Source organism: Apodemus sylvaticus, chromosome 8 (assembly GCF_947179515.1).
Source record: "Apodemus sylvaticus chromosome 8, mApoSyl1.1, whole genome shotgun sequence".
NCBI classification, from domain to species: domain Eukaryota; kingdom Metazoa; phylum Chordata; class Mammalia; order Rodentia; family Muridae; genus Apodemus; species Apodemus sylvaticus.
Window position 1 is genome coordinate 74876780 of NC_067479.1, and position 21077 is coordinate 74897856.

The window sequence follows — 21077 nt, forward strand, 5'->3', positions numbered from 1 at the left end:
GGATCCAGCGGAGATTTCTGTGGAGAGCAATAGAGACGCAGCTTGAGCTAGAAGGGCTGGAGTGGAGGCAAATAAGGAGATCCGTAGATTGAGTGGCTAGAGAGGTCGGAGGCAAGTGGCTGTAGAAATCGGGAGGACCCGGAACACAGACGCCTCGGGACCATGACTTACGCTTATCTCTTTAAGTACATTATCATCGGAGACACAGGTAACCCGCCCGCGGACCGCCTTCGGGGTTGGGATGGGGATCTTACCTCCAAAATCGGCCTGGGGGCGGGGCGGGGCGAACGGAGTTAAGTAGAGGGGGCGGGGCGAGCTCGGGGGGGGGGGGGGGGGGGCGGGGCTCTGCCCCTTCCTTAGACCCGGTGCCCAGCCTGGGAGCCTGTGGCTGCCCAGGTGACGTGCAAACTAAAGCACACTATTCTTTTTCAGGTGTGGGGAAGTCATGTCTCCTCCTTCAGTTTACGGACAAGCGATTCCAGCCTGTGCACGACCTCACAATAGGTAAACTTATCTCCTCGTTCCAGAACAGACAAAAGCTAGCTGACAGAACTGCTAAAGTAGAAAGTTATCGGTCTCAGTATTCTAAATAAGAAGTTACTTCTCGCTACCTTAGTTTGAAGTCATAGTATATGAAAAATGATAAAAGCTGGTAAGAGGAGGGTAAATGATTGAAAGGTAACTTAGAGATGGGTGTAAGATAAATACTAGTTGCTATAGGATTTTTTTCTTCAAATGCAACTGCTTATTAAACATCTAATCTGTAGTTTGTGATTAATTACCAGCCTCACGTTTTTTTCAAAGTAAACACCGACATACGATTCTTTTTGGGCTGGAAAGGTAAAAGCCAATGTAAGGACCATTCCAGTTCTTCCTCCACCTCAACCTCCTCTTCCCTCTTCACCTTTTCTTCTTTTGGAGGCAAATTCTGGCTGTTTAGTCTACGCTAGCCTCAGATTAACTACATAACTCACACTGGGCACGAACTCCCAGAGATCCTCCTGCAGTAGCCTCCAAGTATTGTGATTACAGGCATGCACCACCTCACAGGCTTTCTTAATAAGTTTGTTTTTTTTTTTTTTTGAGCCAAGACTGGCTTTGAACTTCATGAGTAACTTGACAAATGACTTTGAATAAGACTTGATCTTCCTAAATGCTGGGATTAGATATGCACCACTATGCTCAGCCTGTGTTTTAGTTTCTTACTCATTGAACTTATTGTTCTGAAAAAGAAAAGTTGACAGTGATTTTTTTTCAAAAAATATCTTTTGATTTTGTTGATGTAACAAGTATTGAGAACAGGTATTTTATATAGCACCTTAAAGTAAAAATACTTATATAGAGAATATATCTGCATAGGATGACTGAATCAGTACTGTATCATACCTGAAACCAAACTAGATTAGTAATCTTTCTTGGAAATATGAATTTCTCATGCTATGTACAAAATGCTATTTTGAAAATAGAAAAGGGGATGAATTGTCTGCTTATGATGCAGTGGGGCTTTTTGTTTTTTTGAAATATTGTCCTTGAAAGAGATGAATTGTGCCTTGAAATAGAAAAATGCCAAAAGTCATATCAGCTTGTCAGTTTCCATACTGCTTTGAGGGAGGCTGTTACCAATGTACTCTGGGAATTACTGGTGCTTGAAGGTACTTTGTCCTTGAAGACTTGTTTCTTAGGCAGTTTCCTTAATTGCAAATGAAAACAGTTTAAGAATTGCAGTTTAAGCAGTGGTGGCGCACGCCTGTAATCCCAGCACATGGGAGGCAGAGGCAGGCGGGTTTCTGAGTTCGAGACCAGCCTGGTCTACAGAGTGAGTTCCAGCAGGGCTACACAGAGAAACCCTGTCTCGAAAAACAAAACAAAAACAACAACAACAAAAAAATTGCAGTTTAAGAAGTGCTGCTTCAGCTGGGTGGTGGTGGCGCATGCCTGTAATCCAGCACTTGGGAGGCAGAGGCAGGCGGATTTCTGAGTTTGAGGCCAGCCTGTTCTATAGAGTGAGTTCCAGGACAGCCAGGGCTATACAGAGAAACCCTGTCTCAAAAAAACCAAAATCCAAAACAACAACAGCAACAAAAAAGTGCTGCTTCGTTCATGGAACTAGTCAGCACTCTGAGACACTGTTAGGAAATGCTTTCAGTGGGCTGGAGAGCTGATTCAACAGATATGAGCATGACTGCTCTCTCAAGGACAAGGGTTCAATTCCCAGCACCCATATCATCTGTCACTCAAGTTCCAGGGGATCCTTTGCTTTCTTCTGGCCTCCACATGTACCAGTAAAATATGTTACACATACTTACATGCAGGCAAAACACTCACATTTATAAAATTAGTCTAAAAAAAAGTACTTTCAAACAGTTCAGAAGTTCTTTGAAAAAAATTGCAGAATTAAATATTACCTTAGTCAGATTTCAGTGTAAACTAACATTCCTAAGAATTTATTCATTTCTTTTAGTTTTACTTGTCCTAGAATTGTTAATTTTCTAGAATTTTTTTCTATGAAATATAACTTTGTAGTTCATTTAATGGAAACTGGTTGTCACAAAACTTTCCTATAGTGATTATGCATTTTTTTTGAGACAAGAGTTTTTCTATATAGCCCTGGCTGTTCTAGAACTTGCTTTGTATTGAGTATACATTCTTCAGATATTATTTGCAAATCATTACAGTAACTGCAGTGCCACTTTTTTAAAGACTAATAAAAGAAAATCTAGATAGAGTCTTCATTATTATAAGGCCTTAAAATAAATCAAATGCTTATATAATAAATCATAGTTTATGACCAGAATTTGGGAAACTAGACCTAAGGAAAAAAACTAGCTCTGATAACACATATGTGGGTTTTTTCCCCTCAGATTTTTAAATTTTTTTTGTATGTATGAGCGTGTGTATTCGCAAATGTACATACAGGTGCCTGCAAGGACTAGAGATTGTTGAACCTCCTGTAGCAGGAGTTACAGGTAGTTGTGAGCCACTGGAAAAGAATGTTAGGAACCAAACTCTACTCTGTTCCAAGACCAGGTACTCTCAACCACTGACCATCTCTCCAGCCCCCACACCCCCATGGTCTTAATATAGCAAATGTCATCCTGAGTATAAAATCAGAACAGTGAGACTACTTGTATTTGTTTTATCTGGATTATCTTTGTTCCCTTATCTCCATTCTTATGTCATTATCATTTAGAATCTACTTGTTTCTTTTTGGTGCAAGGGATTAAACCTAATGAGTGTGTGCTAAGCAATGGGACTGTCACTGAGTTACTCCTGTCGCTGTAGAGTAACCTCAGGCCAACCTTGAAGTTGGCGTACAAGTGATGATGACCTTGAACTTCTGATCCTAGTGCTCCTGCCTTCGCCTCTAGAAAGCTGGGATTACATCACTGCCATCCCCAGTTAAGGGGTTCTGGAGCATGTGTGTGGATGCACACGTGCATGAGTGTGCGGGTGCCCACAGAGCCTGGCAAAGGGCATCGGATCCCTTGGAGTTGGGGTTCCAGGCAGTTCTGAACTATCTGATGAGGGTCTTGAAGACCCAATTCCAGTCCAAGAAGCACATGCTTGCATTGCTTTTAGTGCCGAGCCATCTCTCCAGTCCTGTGCCCAGGTTTATGTGGTTCTGGGGATTGAATCCAGGGCTGCCTGCATTCTAGGGAAGTATTGTATCAAGCGAGCTACATCCCCAGTCTGTGGATTTTTAATTCTAGAAAAGAAACTAAAAGGAACACAAATTCAATTGGTGCAATATCCACTATTGGACTGAATGCCAGTGAGTGAAGGCGAAGGACTCATAACACTGGGAAAAAGCATGAGCCTCTAGATTAATGTGTATGTGTTCATTACAGTCACAGTCATCCTCTTGACCTTCACTGACAGGTGTGGAGTTTGGTGCACGTATGGTCAACATCGATGGAAAACAAATCAAACTGCAAATCTGGGATACGGTAAGAGAGGGCAAAACAATTTAGTACCAGACCAAGACCCATCCATAAAAATGAAAGCTAATGCAGCCATGTGCAATGCTAGACACCTGTAGTTTTAAAACTGTAAGATGAGGCAAGAAGCCCAAGAAAGGTGAAGCCAGGAGGGATTGCACACAGGATACTCAGGTCAAAAATAAAATGATTGACTCGCATCAAATCATTTAAGGTGGAGGCAGGTGGATATCTAAGACCAGCCTGGTCTACAAAGTAAGTTCCAGGACAGCCTGGGCTATACAGAGAATCCCAGTCTTGAGAAAACATAGCAAAATAAAAAAGACTCAACTAATATAGTAAAACATAAAAAACAATAAAAGTTTATGTAGCCAAAAGTGAACATCTTTTTACATAAGGCCACTTTCTGTGTCACATTGTTGCTATTCTTTTTTTTAATATTTTTATTTTCTATATTCTTTGTTTACATTCCAAATGATTTCCCCTTTCCCAGATCCCCCCTCCCCATATGTCCCATAAACCTTCTTCTCTCCACCCATTCTCCAATCACCTCCCTCCTTTTTTTCTGTGCTTATATTCCCCTCCAATGCTAGATCAATCCTTTCCAGGATCAGGACCCTCTCCATACTTCTTCATGGGAGTCATTTGTTAAGCTGTTTGTGCCTTGGGTATTCAGAGTTTCTGGGCTAATTAATATCCACGTATCAGAGATTGCACTCGATGTGTATTCTTTTGTGATTGGGTTACCTCACTTAGGATGATATTTTCCAGATCAAACCATTTGCCTAAAAATTTTGTGAATTCATTGTTTCTAATTGCTGAGTAGTATTCCATTGTGTAAATATACCACATTTTCTATATCCAGTCCTCCTTTGAGGGACATCTGGGTTCTTTCCAGCTCTAGCTATTATAAATAAGGCTGCTATGAACATAATGGAGCATGTGTCTTTATTGCATGCTGGGGAATCCTTTGGGTATATGCCCAGGAGAGGTATAGCAGGGTCCTCTGGAAGTGTCATGTCCAGTTTTCTGAGGAACCGCCAGACTGATTTCCAAAGTAGTTGTACCATCTTACAGTCCCACCACATTGTTGCTATTCTGCCAGAAAAACCTATTAATCATTCAGTGTGTATACTTTCAGACTTCTGTGCATTTAAATCCTAAATAATAGAATTTGTCAGCTAGGCAGTGGTGGCACATGCTTTTAATCGCAGGACTGGGGAGGCAGAGGCAGGCAGTTACCTGTGTCTTATTTTTTTGTAGGCCAGACTAGCCTACAACGTGAGTTCCAAGCCAGCTAGCTAGGCTACAAAGTAAGACCTGTCTGAATTAAATAAAATGAATGAGTGAATGAACGAACAAATAAATAAATAAGTAGATATAGATGGTAGGTAGGTAGTTAGGTAGACAGACAGATGCAAGTTAATGGTAGAAGTTTTTGTTTGTTTTTATTAAAAAATGTCTTTATTGTTTGTGTGTTTGACAGTGTGTGTGTGTGTGTGTGTGTGGCCTGGTGCAAGTAGAAGTCAGGTGACAGCTTTGTAGAGTGGTTCTCATTCCAAGAAACCAAATCCCAGCACTCTGGGAGGCAGAGGTGACCAAGCCCACTCAGTCAGTCAACAGGTTCTCCAGCACAGGAGTGAGGATTGAAAAGAGACAATTAGACAAAACTGCAGTATGACCCCAGTCAATTCTGAGACTAAAGGATGGGTTTAATAATTCTCAATCCATTTTATACCAATTTAATTGCATGCAGGAATTAAGATCCATGTAGTACAATGAGGAATAAGCAAGACAGTAAACACAAAATTGTCAAGGCAGTAAGCAAAGTCCCACATCCCTTCAGTGACAGTTGTTTCCAAGGGTGTGTAAGGATGGGCAAAATACCTGAACCTACTTCCTTGTCCAAGCCCAGAATCTTGCCTGAAGCTTGCTTCTGCCGTAGCCTACTTCCCTATTTTGCTCTAATGTCAGATTCCTGCTTGAGCCCTTGTTCTTGGTGAATGTCAGGCTACTGCCAGGCAGCACAGCACCCCAATAAGGCTCTCCACACAGAGGCAGGCAGATTTCTAAATTTGAGGTCAGCCTGGTCTACAGAGTGAGTTCCAGGATAGCCAGGGTTATACAGAGAAACCCTGTCTTGAAAAAAAAAAAAATCCAAAAAACAAAAAACAAAAACAAAAACAAACTAACAAAAAGAAACCAAGCTCATGTTGTCAGATTTTCATGACAAGTGCGTTGCTTACTGAGACACCCTGCCAGCCCAAGATTTTTATTTTCATTAATATCACTATGTATAGAATTGTGACAAGAGTAGACATAGCTGTGGTTTTTTTGTATAGTAGATCTGATATTTTGAAGACAGTTTTCTGTCAGTAAATACAGATCTGACTCACTTTTTTTTTTGTTTTTTTCGAGACAGGGTTTCTCTGTGTAGCCCTGGCTGTCCTGGAACTCACTCTGTAGACCAGGCTGGCCTTGAACTCAGAAATCTGCCTGCCTCTGCCTCCCAAGTGCTAGGATTAAAGGCGTGCGCCACCACTGCCCGGTTGACTCACTTCTTTTAACAATGGCATAGTCACAGAATGTATGTATGTACCATGTATTTATTTAGCCGGCCTCCGTTGCATTGATGGACATTAATTTTGTTTCTAGTTTTAAACCATTGCATAGCTTCTTTAAATATTCTAATTTGTTATAATTTTATCCAAATGTTTGAGAATTTCTGTGGACAATTTACCCAGAAATGAGAATCAAAGATAAAAGTTGCCGGCATTTTAAATTTTCATCAATGAAGTGCTCTCGGAGTTTAGCATGATGTAGTGCGGTTTTGCCTAATGCCCATATATTGCTTTTGTATGCGACATTGCATGGCCGTGGTGCGGGCTTGCTGGCTTTTTCTTTTTTTCCTTAAGTGCTGACTTGAGCAATGGTTGGTCATGAAGAAAGTTTAGAGACACAGCTGTGTGAACCTGTGGATCGGATCCTTAAGACTGCCTGGCAAGCCTGGTGTGGTGATGCATGCCATCCCAGAGCTCAGGAGACAGAGGCAGGTGGGTCCCGGCAAGTTCAGGGCCATGGTCTACAGAGATTTCCAAGCCATCCAAGAATGTGAGAGGTTTCTCCAAAAACAAAAACAAAAACAAACAAAAAATAATGCCCCCCCCCAACAAAAACCTAAGCAAAAAAATCCATCACCAACAACAAAACCATCTGACTTGTAGCTGAATTTTCAAACTTTTATCTTGCTCTCACTTGGGAGAAATTACAAATCTTCATCAGAGTTCCGTGTTCAACTTGGTGTGGTGGCTTGCCTAACCCCCATGTCTTAGTTATTGTCTATTGTATGAAAAGACATTACAATTAAGACAACTCTTTTTTTTTTTGGTTTTTTGGATTTGTTTTTTTTTCGAGACAGGGTTTCTCTGTATAGCCCTGGCTGTCCTGGAACTCACTCTGTAGACCAGGCAGGCCTCGAACTCAGAAATCCACCTGCCTCTGCCTCCCAGAGTGCTGGGATTACAGGTGTGTGCCACCACTGCCTAGCTAAGACAACTCTTATAAAAGAAACTTTTTTTTTTTTTTTTTTTTTTTGAGACAGGGTTATTCTGTGTAGCCCTGGCTATCCTGAAACTCACTCTGTAGACCAGGTTGGCCTCGAACTCAGAAATCTGCCTGCCTCTGCCTCCCAAGTGCTGGGATTATGGGCATACACTACCACTGCTTGGCTTAAGAGAAACTTAATTAGGGGCTTCTTTACAGTTTGTGGGGTTATTTAGTAGTGATCATCGTGGTGGGAAGGCATGACACTGGAGCAGTAGCTGAGAGCTTTACATCTTGATCTGCAGGACAAAACGTCAGAACCCTGGTGACACATTTCTTCCATCAAGGCCATTCCTCTAATCCTTCCCAAACAGTATTTCTAACCCGGGCCCAAGCATTCAAACCTATGAGCCTGGGGAGGGGGCAGGGCATTCTCATACAAACAACCTATTGGCCAGGCCAGTGCTTAAAAGGCAGAGGGAGGAACAACTGAATTCAAGGCTGGCCTGAGCGACATCCTGAGTTGTAAGCTAGTTGAGGCTACAGAATTTCACAAAATGAAACCAAATAAGGAAACTCCATCTTAGTTATTTGCTGCTTTAGACATTTTTTAGCTGATGAAGGACAAGGATATTTGAGATTCAACTTAAGTTGAACTAGACAGTCTTTCCAGCCAGCACACTGCCTCCAAAGTGCTCATGAACGTGACTGACATGAAAAAAATGGAGTGCTGCTTTTAAATAAAATCTCAATCTTTTGATTTTACCAACAAAGAGCTCAGGAGCTAAGGGTGAAAACCTGCCAGCTCAGAGAGGCAGAGAAAGTATCCACTTGACCTTCTCCTCAGAAGGCATGCCCCTCTGTCAGAAAACTTTCTTGAAACTGAATGTTCCTCCTTTCCACTTCCTGTGCATCCTGCTGTCTGTGCCCCTGACTCCTTCCTACTCCCTGTCAACTGTTTATATCTTGTTTACAGTATTAAAGCAGAAAGCTCTTGAATTAAAAGTATGTGCTAAGGCTTGAACCACACCCCAACTAAAAACAAGTTTTTCTAGTAAACAATACAATCTCATGTTCATAATGTGGTCAAATTCCCTGTAACAGAAGAGATTTGATGTTAAAAAGTTTCCTGAGCTGGAAGCCATCTTGTGACTGTCTTTTCATATGTTATAAGTAACCCCCATGTCTTCCCACCCTTGCCTTGATTTTTTTGGATATCTCACTGTGTAGCTTAGGCTAGCTAGCTACACTCCTTCTTTCTGTCTCAGCTTCTTAAATCCTGGGATACCCGTGTGTGCCATCTCACCCTATGAGGAGGACGGAGGAAGATTTTAGAGTAGAGCAGAAGAGAACAAAAAGGAAGATTTTAGAGTAGAGCAGAAGAGAACAAAAAGGAAGAAATAAAAGCAAAAACAGGACCCCAGACGACCTGGGGTATACTGTGACAGAGCAAATATCAAGTCCTACGTGGACAGTCTTAGTGGACAGAGGTGCCCTTCAAATCTTAAACGTTTTCTAGAATTACCAGGATTACTAATTTCTAGTAATTTCCAGAATTTCTAGTAGTTGTAGAACAATCAGAATCCTAACAGGCTAAGGAATTGTATGGTGCCTACAGAGGGGTATGTGGGGAGAAAGTCACTGTGAGTTAGTCCCATTTGTACCCCAGTTTAGAGTGGACCTCTTCTGTGGTAGGAAGCACCAAGGCCCTGCATTTACAGTACGGCTCTCTTGTGTGCTTCTCCGTCAGATATTGAATTTGCCCCTTTAAGCCTTTTTTTTCCCTCTCTCCATTTTTGAGGGAGAATAATATCAGTCTACTTTAGGGCTACTAGGAGAATTGAATAAGATAATACATGTGATTGTCTCTTATGGTTCATGATCCTCTGCTAGGGGAAGAAGTAATAGTTTAAAATGTAATCGTAGAGGCTGGAGAGTTGGCTCCATGCTTAAGAGCACTTGTTGCTCTTTCAGAGGACCTGAGTTTGAGCCCCCAGGACCCATCCGGTGGCTCATAACCATCCATTTCTTTAGTTCCAGGGGATCCAGTGCCACTTTCTGAACACCATAGGTACCAGTCACATGGTGTTCGTCAAGCATGCAGGCAAAACAATCATGCACATAAAATTAAATAAAATTCAAATAAGCATTGAAATGTTACTGCAGTGTCAGCACTATTACCAGATGATGGTATACTATAAAAACCCATTTATGTTCCCATGTTTCTATTATAGTTTTCCTGGCTGTAGAATAAGGTTGATCATTTCCTGGGTTGTATGAGGAGAAATTATTCCAAAAATGTGAAAACTTTTCTAACAGGATGATTGAGCACACAAAGTATTTTGGGTGGCTTTCTGTCTTCTTTTTTTTGAGAAAGGGTCTTCCTCTATAACCCAGGCTGGCCTCAAACTTGGGTTCTTTGGCTTCAGTGCCCTGAGTACCAGGATGCTACATAAGTACTAGTGGTAGAAGCTGGCACCAGCACACCAGGCTGTGTGCTGTGCACGCACATGTGTGAGGTGCCCACACAGGCCACAAAGGTTCATGGATCCCATGGACCTGGCGTTACAGGCATTTGTGAGCTTCCCAGCGTAGGTACTGGGGTTTGAACTTCCATCCTCTGATAGAGCAGTAAGCACTCATAATACCTGAGCCGTCTCAGCAGCCCAGTGTTTTTATTTAAACAACACCCAAGGTTCCATTAAACAAAAATAAAATAAAGGAACTATTATGTTAAGAAAACAAAAGTAGAGGCTGGAGAGATGGCTCATTGGTTAGAGCACTGACTGCTCTTCCAGAGGTCCTGAGTTCAGTTCCCAGCAGCCACATGGTGGCTCACAACCATCTGTAATGGGATCCAATGCCCTTTTTTAGTGTGTCTGAAGACAGCTATAATGTACTCGTATAATTAATAAAATGAATAAATAAGTCTTTTGAAAAAAAGATGGATGGATGATAGATAGATAGATAGATAGATAGATAGATAGATAGATAGAAAGAATATCTAGTGTGTGGGGGGGAATTAATTGCTCAGTTATACATAAAGCAATATTTTAGTTTCATCAGAAATGAGATAAGATTATAAGCAAATTTCTTTTTCTTTTTTCTTTTTTTCTTCTCTATCTTTCTTTCTTTCTTTCTTTTTTTTTTTGGTTTTTTTTGTTTTGTTTTGTTTTGTTTTGTTTTTTCAAGGCAAGCTTCTCTGTGTAGTCCTGGCTGTCTTGGAACTTGCTCTGTACACCAACCTGGTCTCAAACTCACAGAGATGTACCTGTCTTTGCCTCCTTAGTGCTGGGATTAAAGATGTGCACCAAAAAAAGGGGGGAGGGATTGAGGGGAAAAAAAAGATGTGCACCACCACCACCTGGCTGAATAAGATTCTTTTAAGGAGAACTATTCTAGGTCCTAGATATTATTTCCTATCCCTTATTTTTACTTCCCACCACAGGATCTCAGCAAAGAATGTCCAGATATTCTTGCTGTTATCAGAGAAATACCAGGGGTTACTCAGCACAAGCTCACTTGCTTACATCATTTTTCCACATTGTTGCATTGGAATGCACCTTCCATTGGATAGGGTATTGTCATTCTAAAATAATTTTCTATTTTTTTATAGATAAATAAGAATAGAAAAAGTAATGTTAGTGTATTAAGTATCATATTTGGGATTGAGTTTCCAGCCCTGTTTCCAGTCTTGGGGGCATTGGGAAGTGTATATGAAGGTTGTTGGTGTCATGCTATTGGCATTGGGTGTCTGGGACCTAAGGAGAGTGGGGATCTGAAGTTAGATGCACAATCTCATAACAAGTAGTAATTGATCCACCTGAGAGCTCAGTCACTGTTCTTACTGAGAAATAGTCTGCCCGTGCTCCTCTCTGGAAGGCACCTTTCTTTTCCTTAGTTGATGGTGATGGTGATGTGATGGTGATGATTTTTTAAAATCTAGTGCAAGTTCTTTCTTTAGTTAAATTCTTTGTTTTAGGGTGGCATGTGAACAAGTCACTTCTCTGGAAATAACCTAGTTTTACTGGGATTTTTTGTTGCCATGTTGATGGTAAAGGCTGGGCAAGAGTCCTTCCGTTCTATCACCCGTTCCTACTACAGGGGAGCAGCTGGAGCCCTGCTGGTGTATGACATCACGAGGTGAGCTGACTGGCATGTGGGAGGGTTCTTGCCTGACTTCCCTGAAGCTGTCCCCTGCTAAGGACACAGAGTAGGGCAGCTGCTTTCTTGCACACATGTAACCACCCTTTCTCATGCATTTGGAGCAACTTTGGCTTTTCAGCAGGCTCCTGACCAGCATTCTGAATTGTTCTGCTGCAGACGCGAAACCTTCAACCATTTGACCTCGTGGTTAGAGGATGCCCGCCAGCACTCCAGCTCCAACATGGTTATAATGCTGATTGGGAATAAGAGGTAAAGTAATCTTCATAAATACTAGTTACCAGCAAGCACCGAACTTTCTCTGTAGATACTGAGTTTCTTGTCATTCTGTTCTGGTTTGTTTTGTTTTGGAGACCAGGTCTCTCCAAAGTAGCCTTGGATGACCTGGAACTCACTTTATAGCCCAGGCTAGCCTAGAACATGTTGCCGTCCTCCCGCCTCTACTTCTCAATGGCTGGGATTGTAGGCATGTGCCATCTGATTGACATTGAATTTCTTTTTTGTTTTTTTGTTTTTTGGATTTTGTTTTTTTCAAGACAGGGTTTCTCTGTGTAGCCTGGCTGTCCTGGAACTCACTCTGTAGACGAGGCTGGCCTCGAACTCAGAAATCCACCTGCCTCTGCCTCTGGAGTGCTAGGATTAAAGGCATGCGCCACCACCGCCCAGCCAGACTTCCTTAATATATCATCTTAGTAAGAAAATGTTAGTATGGTTTTATATGTGTGTGTGTGTGTGTGTGTACTTCCTATAGTATTCTGTAGTCCTAAATCTATTTGAATGGTTCTGCAAACCTCACCATTATTCATCTTAACAACTTTTCATTTCTTCAGACTTTAGAACCATTGAATTCTGTCATATATCTTGCCCTCAGGATCTTCCTCAGCATCTATCGTTCTCTTTTTTCTTTCTTGTTTCTTTCTTTCTTTCTTTCTTTCTTTCTTTCTTCCTTCCTTCCTTCCTTCCTTCCTTCCTTCCTTCCTTCCTTCCTTCCTTCCTTCCTTTCTTTCTTTCTTTCTTTCTTTCTTTCTTTCTTTCTTTCTTCTTGAAGCAGGGTCTCTCAATCTCTGCCCAGCCTCACTGGCGTGCTGGGGTCCCAGGAGTGCACCACCATCCCAGCCCCACACTCTCTCCTCATGATCCCCTTGTGTGAGCAGAGTTGAAGAGCCCTTGTGCTGCCATGAGTGGCTTACTTTATCTGTCATCGCGGCTTGGAGCTCTGTCCATGTTGTAGCATGTCTTCAGACTTGCTTTTTCAGGACTGTGGTGTGTACTGTTGCCACATTTCATTCAACTATCTCTCTGTGAACACTTGGGCTGTCGTCAGTTTGTAGCTACTGTGACCAATATTGTCATGAACATGGGAACAAAGATAAATCTGTTCTGTTCTCTCCTTCAAGTTCTTTTGGCTATGTCAGCAGCAGGGACTCTGGGTCACATGGACATTGTGTGTTTCATGTCTGAGGAACCACCATAGTGCTTTACACTGTAGCAGTAAGTGCCATGTGGCGTTCCTCCCAGCACTTCACGTGGGTTCCAGTTTGCAGTTTTAGCAACACTTTGTAGTTCTAGTTTCAGGGAAAAAAAAATTGTATTTATAGGACAAAAGAAACTCCTGGCTCAGATCTAATGCAACGCTACATATCTGTTTGCACTGTGGAGCCGAGGCAGGAGAAACACAAGTTTGAGACCAGCCTGGGTTATATTGTGAGTTCTAGGCCAGATTTCCCTATATATCAAAATGCTTTCAGGGTCAATGAGATGGTTTGTTGGGTGGAGGGACCTGCCATCAACCATGACAACCTGAGTTCAGTCCCTGAGCCCTGTATGGTAAAAGCAGAGAACTGACTGCTGAGGGTTGTCCTATGATCTCCACATGTATACCATGTTGCAGGTGATATGCATGTGTACACACACACACACACACACACAGAGAGAGAGAGAGAGAGAGATAAAGAAATAAATAAGTGTATTTAAAAAAAAATCAAATCAATAAGCCAGACATCACCATGTAACCCCAAGATTTAGGAGGTGGAGGCAGATGGATCAGGGTTTTAAAGCCATTTTTGGATACATAGAGAGATGGGGATTAGCCTGGGCTAGATGAACCCAAAACAGGCTGGAGAGACAGCTCATGGGATGAAGATTTCCTGCTCTTCTTCCTGAGAACCTGAGTTTTGTTCCCAGCATTCTTGTCAGATGGCTTGCCATACCTCTGTCTGCACCCTCTTCTGGCCTAGGTATCCACACAGGCGGCATGCACACGTAAAGCAAATACATGCCCATAACTTTTTTTTTTTTGTTTTTGTTTTTGTTTTTGTTTTTTCGAGACAGGGTTTCTCTGTGTAGCCCTGGCTGTCCTGGAACTCACTCTGTAGACCAGGCTGGCCTTGAACTCAGAAATCCACCTGCCTCTGCCTCCCAAGTGCTGGGATTACAGGCGTGCACCACCCAGCCATGGGACATTTTCTTAATGACTGATGTGGGAGGGCCCGGGCCTTTGTGGGTGGTGCCATCCCTGGGTTGGTAGCCCTAGGTTCTATAACACAGCAGTCTAAAGAAGCCTCGAGGAGCAGGTCAATAAGCGGCACCCCTCCATGGCTTGTGCATCAGCTCCTTCCTCCAGGTTCCTACCTTGTTTCAGGAATCCTAACTTCCTTTGAAGATGGACTGTGATGTGGAAGCTTAATCTGGGGCTGAAGAAATGGCTCAGCCGTTGAGAGCACTGACTGCTCTTCCTAAGATCCTGAGTTCAGTTCCAAGTAACCACATGGCGGTGGGAGGTTCTCTTCTGGTGTGTCTGAAAACAGCTAAATTGTACTCATATATGTGAAATAAATAAATAAACCTTAAAAAAAAAAGCTTTAGCTGAATAAATCTTTCTTCCCCAAATTGCTTTTGGCCATAGTATTTCATCACAGCAATAGCAACTGACTAACACGATAAATAACAACAGCAACAACTACTGTACTACTACTTTCTTTCTCTTCCCCCTCCTCCTCCTAAATGATTAAAAGCCTAGAATCTTCTGGGCAGGGGTTTGTACATCTTTAAATCCCAGCACTCAGAGGTTAGAGGTAGGTGGATCCCCGAGTGTGAAGTCAAATTGGTCTATGGTGTAAGTTCCTGGACATCCAGGGCTACACAACAAACCAAAACTCAACAATTCCATTTGAAAATTAAAAACAGGGAGCTGGAGAGATGGCTCAGTGGCTAAAAGCACCGGCTTCTCTTCCAGAGATCCTGAGTTCAGTGTCCAGCAACCACAGGGTGGCTCACAACCATCTGTAATGGGATCTGATGCTCTTCTGGTGTATCTGAAATCAGTGACAGTAAACTCATATATATATATATATTAAATAAATACTTCTTAAAAGAAAAGGCAGGGGGCTGGAGAGATAGCACAGTGGGTAAGAGCACAGACTACTCTTCCGAAGGTCCTGAGTTCAAATCCCAGCAACCACATGGTGGCTCACAGCCATCTGTAAAGAGATCTGATGCCCTCCTCTGGTGTCTGAATCAGTTACAGTGTACTTACATATAAAAAATAAATAAATCTTTAAAAAAGAAAAGAAAAGGCAGGTCAACTTAGTGTTTTCACCAGGTTTTTTATTCTCTTATATATTATATCCTCACTACAGTTTCCCCTCCGAAGAGCTCCCTGTCCCCCTCACCCACTCCATCCACTCCTCTGTTTCTCCTCAGAGGGTAGCTCTCTCATGGATATTCACTAAACTTGGCATATCTAGCTGCTAAAGGACTAGTACAAGTGTGTCATGTAGGATCTACATGTTTCAAGCATCAATTGGCAGTTTTAAACTGTTGTGGGATCATTTTAGAACTATTACCCCCTTCTTGTGAATGTTTAAAGTTTCCTCCCTTAATCTCTTACAGTGATCTAGAATCTCGAAGGGATGTGAAGAGAGAGGAAGGAGAGGCCTTTGCTCGTGAGCACGGCCTAATATTCATGGAAACATCAGCCAAGACAGCCTGCAATGTTGAAGAGGTATCGTTACAGAAGTGGGGAGTGTCCCAGAAGTGACACTGTTATTGTCCTGTTCTCCATGGGACATGAGTAAATGAGAATGTATTGTGGTCAGAGTGACCATCTCCTTCCAAGGGAATTGTCCCATTCTCTTTCACCCTAATTTCTAAGGTTTTACTTTTGCCTTTGATAAAATTAATTGGTACATATGGATTAGACACCACTGTTATTTACAAATCACTTTACTTGGGAATCCGACAGAAACTATCCTCATTGTGATGCCAGGTGTTGACTGTATTGTCTGCCTGGATGTATTTGTTTTATTTGCATGGCTGCTAATCTTATATGACCTAGGAACATCAGTATCTGTAACCATAGGATCACCTTTTTTCTAACTGTGCTCAATGTGTTTTATTGTGGTGGTGGGTTTGTTTCTTCAGATGTGGTTATGCTCTGTAGCTCAATCTACCTCAGAACTTGCTGTGTAGGGCAAGCTGGCCACAGACTTGCAATCCTCCTGCTTTAGTCCCTGGAGGATTGGGATGACAGGTATGCATCACATCTATTCAATGGCTTTTACAAGGACATTTGTGGAGATAACTTTGTGTGTGTGGGGGGGGGGGGGGCTATTGACACAGGGTTTCTCTTCATAGCCTTAATTGTCCTGAAACTCACTCTGTAGACCAGGCTGGCCTTGAACTCAGATATCCACTTGCCTCTGCCTTCCTAGTACTGGGATTAAAGGGATACACCACTACCACCTGGCTGACAATATCTTTTTTGGGTTGTTTTTGTTGTTGTTGCTGTTGTTGTATTTACTATGGATGTTGGTTACTATGTACCTTGGTTGGCCTAGACCTTGCTATGTAGACCAGGCTGGCCTTGAACTCAGAGATCCACTTGCCTCTGCCTCCCTAGTGCTGGGAATAAAGGCATGTTCCACCACCATTTCTAGATGGAATTCTCTGTATTACTCCTTTCTACTGTTTATTAATTATTCTCAGGTTTTGTTTAGTCCATTTGGGATAGAGTGTTTCTGGGTAGCCCTGGCCTGGTCTGGAATTCACTGAGTACATCAGATCAGGCCTACTTCCGCCTCCCAGTGCTGAGGGTGCAGGGTAGACCACCACACCCAGATTTCTTTTGTTTTGGTTGGTTTTTTTGAGACAGGGTTTCTCTGTATAGCCCTGGCTGTCCTGGAACTCACTGTGTAGACCAGGCTGGCCTACCTGCCTATGCCTCCAGCGTGCTGGGATTAAAGGCGTGTGCCACCACTGCCCGGCTTCATACCCGGATTCTTAATTCACCTTAGAAATCCAATTTAAAATATTTGTAATTCTCTACTTAAATTTAAGACTAATAAATGGTTTCTTTCTCCTCCAGGCCTACATTAATACAGCCAAAGAAATATATAGGAAGATCCAGCAAGGTTTATTTGATGTCCACAATGAGGTGAGAAAGGTTTTGGGTTAGAACTGATGGTTATCTTGATAGATGCTCCCTAGAATGTCAGCATTCCTGCCTGATGTCACACTAATCATAGGTGATTTTTTTAAAGATTTATTTATTATTATATGTAAGTACGCTGTAGCTGTCTGCAGACACCAGAAGAGGGCGTCAGCTCTCATTACAGATGGTTGTGAACCACCATGTGGTTGCTGGGATTTGAAGTCAGGAGCTTTGGAAGAGCAGTCAGTGCTCTTAACAGCTGAGCCATTTCTCCAGCCCCACAAGTGATTTTTCAAGTGCCAGTATCTAAGAACCCAGCATTAGTTTCTGTTTTCTCTCCATTTGAACCCCATATTGTTGAAAGAGATAAATTAGAGGTCTACAGACTTACATAATATGAGAGTTTTTCTCCTTGACCTCAGTTTCTTATACTTGTAGAATATGAGAGGGGATGGAGAGAGGGAGGAGGAGAGGGAGAGGGAGACAGACAGAGAGACAGAGACAGAGAGATAGAGAGAGAGAAAGAGAGAGAGAATATATGAATATTTTTAATTTCTTAGCAGGGAAGCTCTGAGACAAAACAAAGGTAATTTGCCAACTCTACTCTTTTGCTTTGCCTACTTTTCATTTTTTGTTTTGTTTTGTTTTTGTTTTTTGGATTTGGTTTTTTCAAGACAGGGTTTCTCTGTGTAGCCCTGGCTGTCCTGGAACTCACTCTGTAGACCAGGCTGGCCTCGAACTCAGAAATCCGCTTGCCTCCGCCTCCCAGAGTACTGGGATTACAGGCGTGGGCCACCACCACCCGGCCTTGCCTAATCTTTAAAAAAGAATTTTTATCTTACATATGTTGTGTGTGATGTGCATGTTCACATATGTGTTGGCAAGAGTGTGGGTGTTCAACTGGAGGCCCAAGGTTGGCAACAGGTGTCTTTTCCATCGCTCTTCACCTTACTATTGAGGCAGGCTTGCCCTGTATCTTTGCTTCCAAGGCCTGGTATTGCAGGTGAGCTGCCATGCCCATCTGGCTCCTGTCTGGTTTCTAGGGATCTAATTGTGGTCCTCATACTTAAGTGGCAAGTACTTCCCCTGCGGAGCACCCCCTCTGTCACACCTGAATTCTGTTGACAGCTATGAAATCTGTGTGAAGCAGTGACCTTGAAACAAGCCAACCTCACCCTGGTCAGCTGGTTCTCCTCACAGCCAGTCATCTCAGCCTTTCAACAGTTTAGCTAGAGAATACAATTCTTAGAGATAAAGGAGAGTCCTGTAGTTAAACTGTCCTTCCTTTGCATCCTCTCCGGCTCTGATGCAGGAATTGCTGCCCTTTCTCTTTTACAGGCAAATGGCATCAAGATTGGGCCGCAGCAGTCTCTGACCTCCTCAGTGGGACCATGCTCGTCGCAGCAGAGCTCTTCTGACATAGGGCCTGACTCGGGCTGCTGCTGAACACCTGGCCTGAACTCTGTTTTTCCTCTCCTGGACCAGCTTCAGATCAATCAGCTTAACGAAAGAGGTCTCAGTTGCTTTGGCTGAGAGCAGCCTCTTCAGTGTGAAATGTCTCACCCTTCCACTTTAAACACAAGGAGACAATTGGGCCCTTTCCAGCCTGTCCTCTATTAGGGACATGAGCATGCCGCATAGATTATGGCTTGGTCACCCTCTAGTTCCTAAAAGGTTAGAATCAAAGTTGATTGTCACAGTAGTTAAAAAACAAACAGATGTCTATCGACATCTGTCTGATAGGAGTTATGGCCATTCCTATAATTCCTGAACTCAGGCCTTTTGGCAGAAGGATTGCCAGGAGTTTTGAAGTCATTCTGGGCTACATAAGTTTCACTAGGCCATCTGTCTAAAAAAGCCAAAAAAGAAAAGAGAGAGAAAGGAAAAATACACATATCTGTTCCTCACCCAATTTTTAGTAACTAAGGTGAAGGATATTCTGATTGAACATTTAGAATTAAGGATCTGACTAGCCTTTGGGTGATAGATCTATCATAGTAGCTTCATTGCATTTATTTCCTCACCTTGGAAGCCTGCTTGTCATTTCCTAAGTGTTCCTATAGATGCTGAGTGCCTCTATACTGTCTCGTTGCTGGTTTCTTTTTATTTATTATGCGTGTATCACCTTAAGCATCATTCCTTTAGGGGCCCAGCACATTGGGCCCTGCATCCCTGACAGGGACCTGGAGGGCCATGCTCAGGTTAGGCTGGCTGGCCTTTTCCATTGCTAGTTCTGTTTCTTAACTACAGAACTTTGAGAGCAGTGGGGTTGGTACTGGACCTGTCGCCACATACCCTTACCTAGGAAAGCATTAATTGTTCAGTTGCTGAAAGGGCCAGTTCTAGCATTACAGTTTCTTTTACCAAATTGCTCTGTACTGTTTCATGTGTGTGCGTGTGTGCACATGCCCTGGAGATTAAGATAGGTTCTTAAACATGCTAGGTAAGTGCTGTACCATTGAGCTGTACCCTCAGGAGCCTTCTCTTCTGCTTCTTGTTTTGGGACAAGTTGTTGAGGCTGGCCTTGAACTTGCAGGCCTTAAACTTGGGATCCTGAGGCTTCAGACTCCCAGGTAACTGTGCATTCTCCTTAGCCAGATCTATTAGATGTTTAATCAAGCTAATTGGTTACTGAGATGACATATTTATCCCAACTTCTGAACCTTTGCACATCCTCTGCCCTCTTACCCTCTACTGACATTATACTGACACTCTTTTCCTTCAGGAAATTCTCACCCACTGACCTAGGGAACCCTAAGCAGTCGTTAACACAATACTTCTTAGCATTCCTATTTTTTCATATGTATATTTATTTGTATGTTTTACTTTGTAAATATGTGCTGTAGTGGGTTTTGGGGAGGGCGGGGGGAGTGTCTGTCTCATCAGGTTGTAAGCTGAGAGTAGGTCCCTGTCATCCCAGTCCGTCCCACCATTCCCTTACTGTACCCTGTGCAATCACGATCTGGAATTAAGAGACATGCTTTAAAACTTTAGACTTTGAAAGAAACAAAAGGCCTTAGAGTCGTCTCTATATAATTGTCTCCTGGTTTCCCCATCTCCTAATCCTGGGTTCTCATTGCTCTTCTGTCCTGCCTCACTGTAACTGCCTCCATTCTGCACAGCCTACAGTAAGGATGCCTGCTACCAAGACTCAGATAAGTGGGGCCTTTTTTACCCGCTCCTTAGACTCTGTAGCACTGGCGGCACAGTTCACCTCTGCCTCCCCTTGGTGTCCCCTCTGGAACACTTGCTGTCTTTTTTACTTGTCTTATTTTCTTTCACAGCACTGAGCTCTCACCAAATTTTCTAATTTTTATTGTTAATGACTGTTTTACTATTAAATATATGCATGATCCAAGCTACTTTGATTTTGTGTGTCATTTCTGATTATGCCCCGAGTATAAACGGATACCATCCTCCTAGAATATTGCACCAAAGATACTTCCTTCTTAGAACTGGTTTTATTCTGAATTCTGCTCCTTATAGTAGCAGTAAAGTTAACACTATACCACAGGAAATGAGAAGACATTTGGACATTGAAGTGGTTATGCTTCTGGTCTTTGGGTTTTAACCCTACCTCATTCCACAAAGTTTTAGTGGTTGTTGAACTTATATTCTGCCTGTTTTGTTTTGTTTTGTTTTTAACCAGGCACAAAACTGAACATATAATTTAGTACTTTTCTTCCCCCCCCCTTTCTTTTCTCTCTTCCTTTCTTTTTAAGTCTGACCAGGTTTAGGTAGACCAGGCTATCCCTAAAACTCCTGATCTTCCTGTGTTAGCCTCATGAGTACTGAATGTACCAACACACCTATCAATGTTGTAGTTTCTGTTGTGAAGTTCTTTACTGTTCAATTTTTTTTTTTTTTTTTTTAGCAATTCACAAGCATTAGAGAAGTGGCTGAAGACAGTATTTTACCTACAGCTGTTACCCTCGGAATGATGAACGGGAACCATTCTGACATTTTTTTGTTTTTTTGGAATGTAAAAAATAACCCCTAAT

The 21077-nt window shown here is 42.4% G+C and overlaps 1 protein-coding gene across 1 annotated transcript; it reads left to right on the top strand.

The window, feature by feature from the left end:
- The first annotated feature begins 72 nt into the window (after window positions 1–72).
- Rab2b (RAB2B, member RAS oncogene family) lies at window positions 73–20434 on the top strand. The gene is made up of 8 exons (XM_052191541.1): window positions 73–208; window positions 433–504; window positions 3880–3947; window positions 11542–11624; window positions 11805–11897; window positions 15537–15648; window positions 17011–17079; window positions 18415–20434. Exons 1-8 carry the CDS (start codon window positions 163–165, stop codon window positions 18520–18522), a joined length of 651 nt encoding a protein of 216 aa, XP_052047501.1. The 5' UTR covers window positions 73–162; the 3' UTR covers window positions 18523–20434.
- The last annotated feature ends 643 nt before the right edge of the window (window positions 20435–21077 follow it).

What these genes read in the sequence shown, in the direction of transcription:
- Rab2b (XM_052191541.1), top strand. Translation starts at nt 163, where the DNA reads ATGACTTACGCTTATCTCTTTAAGTACATTATCATCGGAGACACAG. An exon ending in CTGGTGTATGACATCACGAG is followed by an intron (nt 11,625 to 11,804) that starts GTGAGCTGACTG and finishes GTTCTGCTGCAG; the next exon opens with ACGCGAAACCTTCAACCATT. An exon ending in ATGCTGATTGGGAATAAGAG is followed by an intron (nt 11,898 to 15,536) that starts GTAAAGTAATCT and finishes AATCTCTTACAG; the next exon opens with TGATCTAGAATCTCGAAGGG.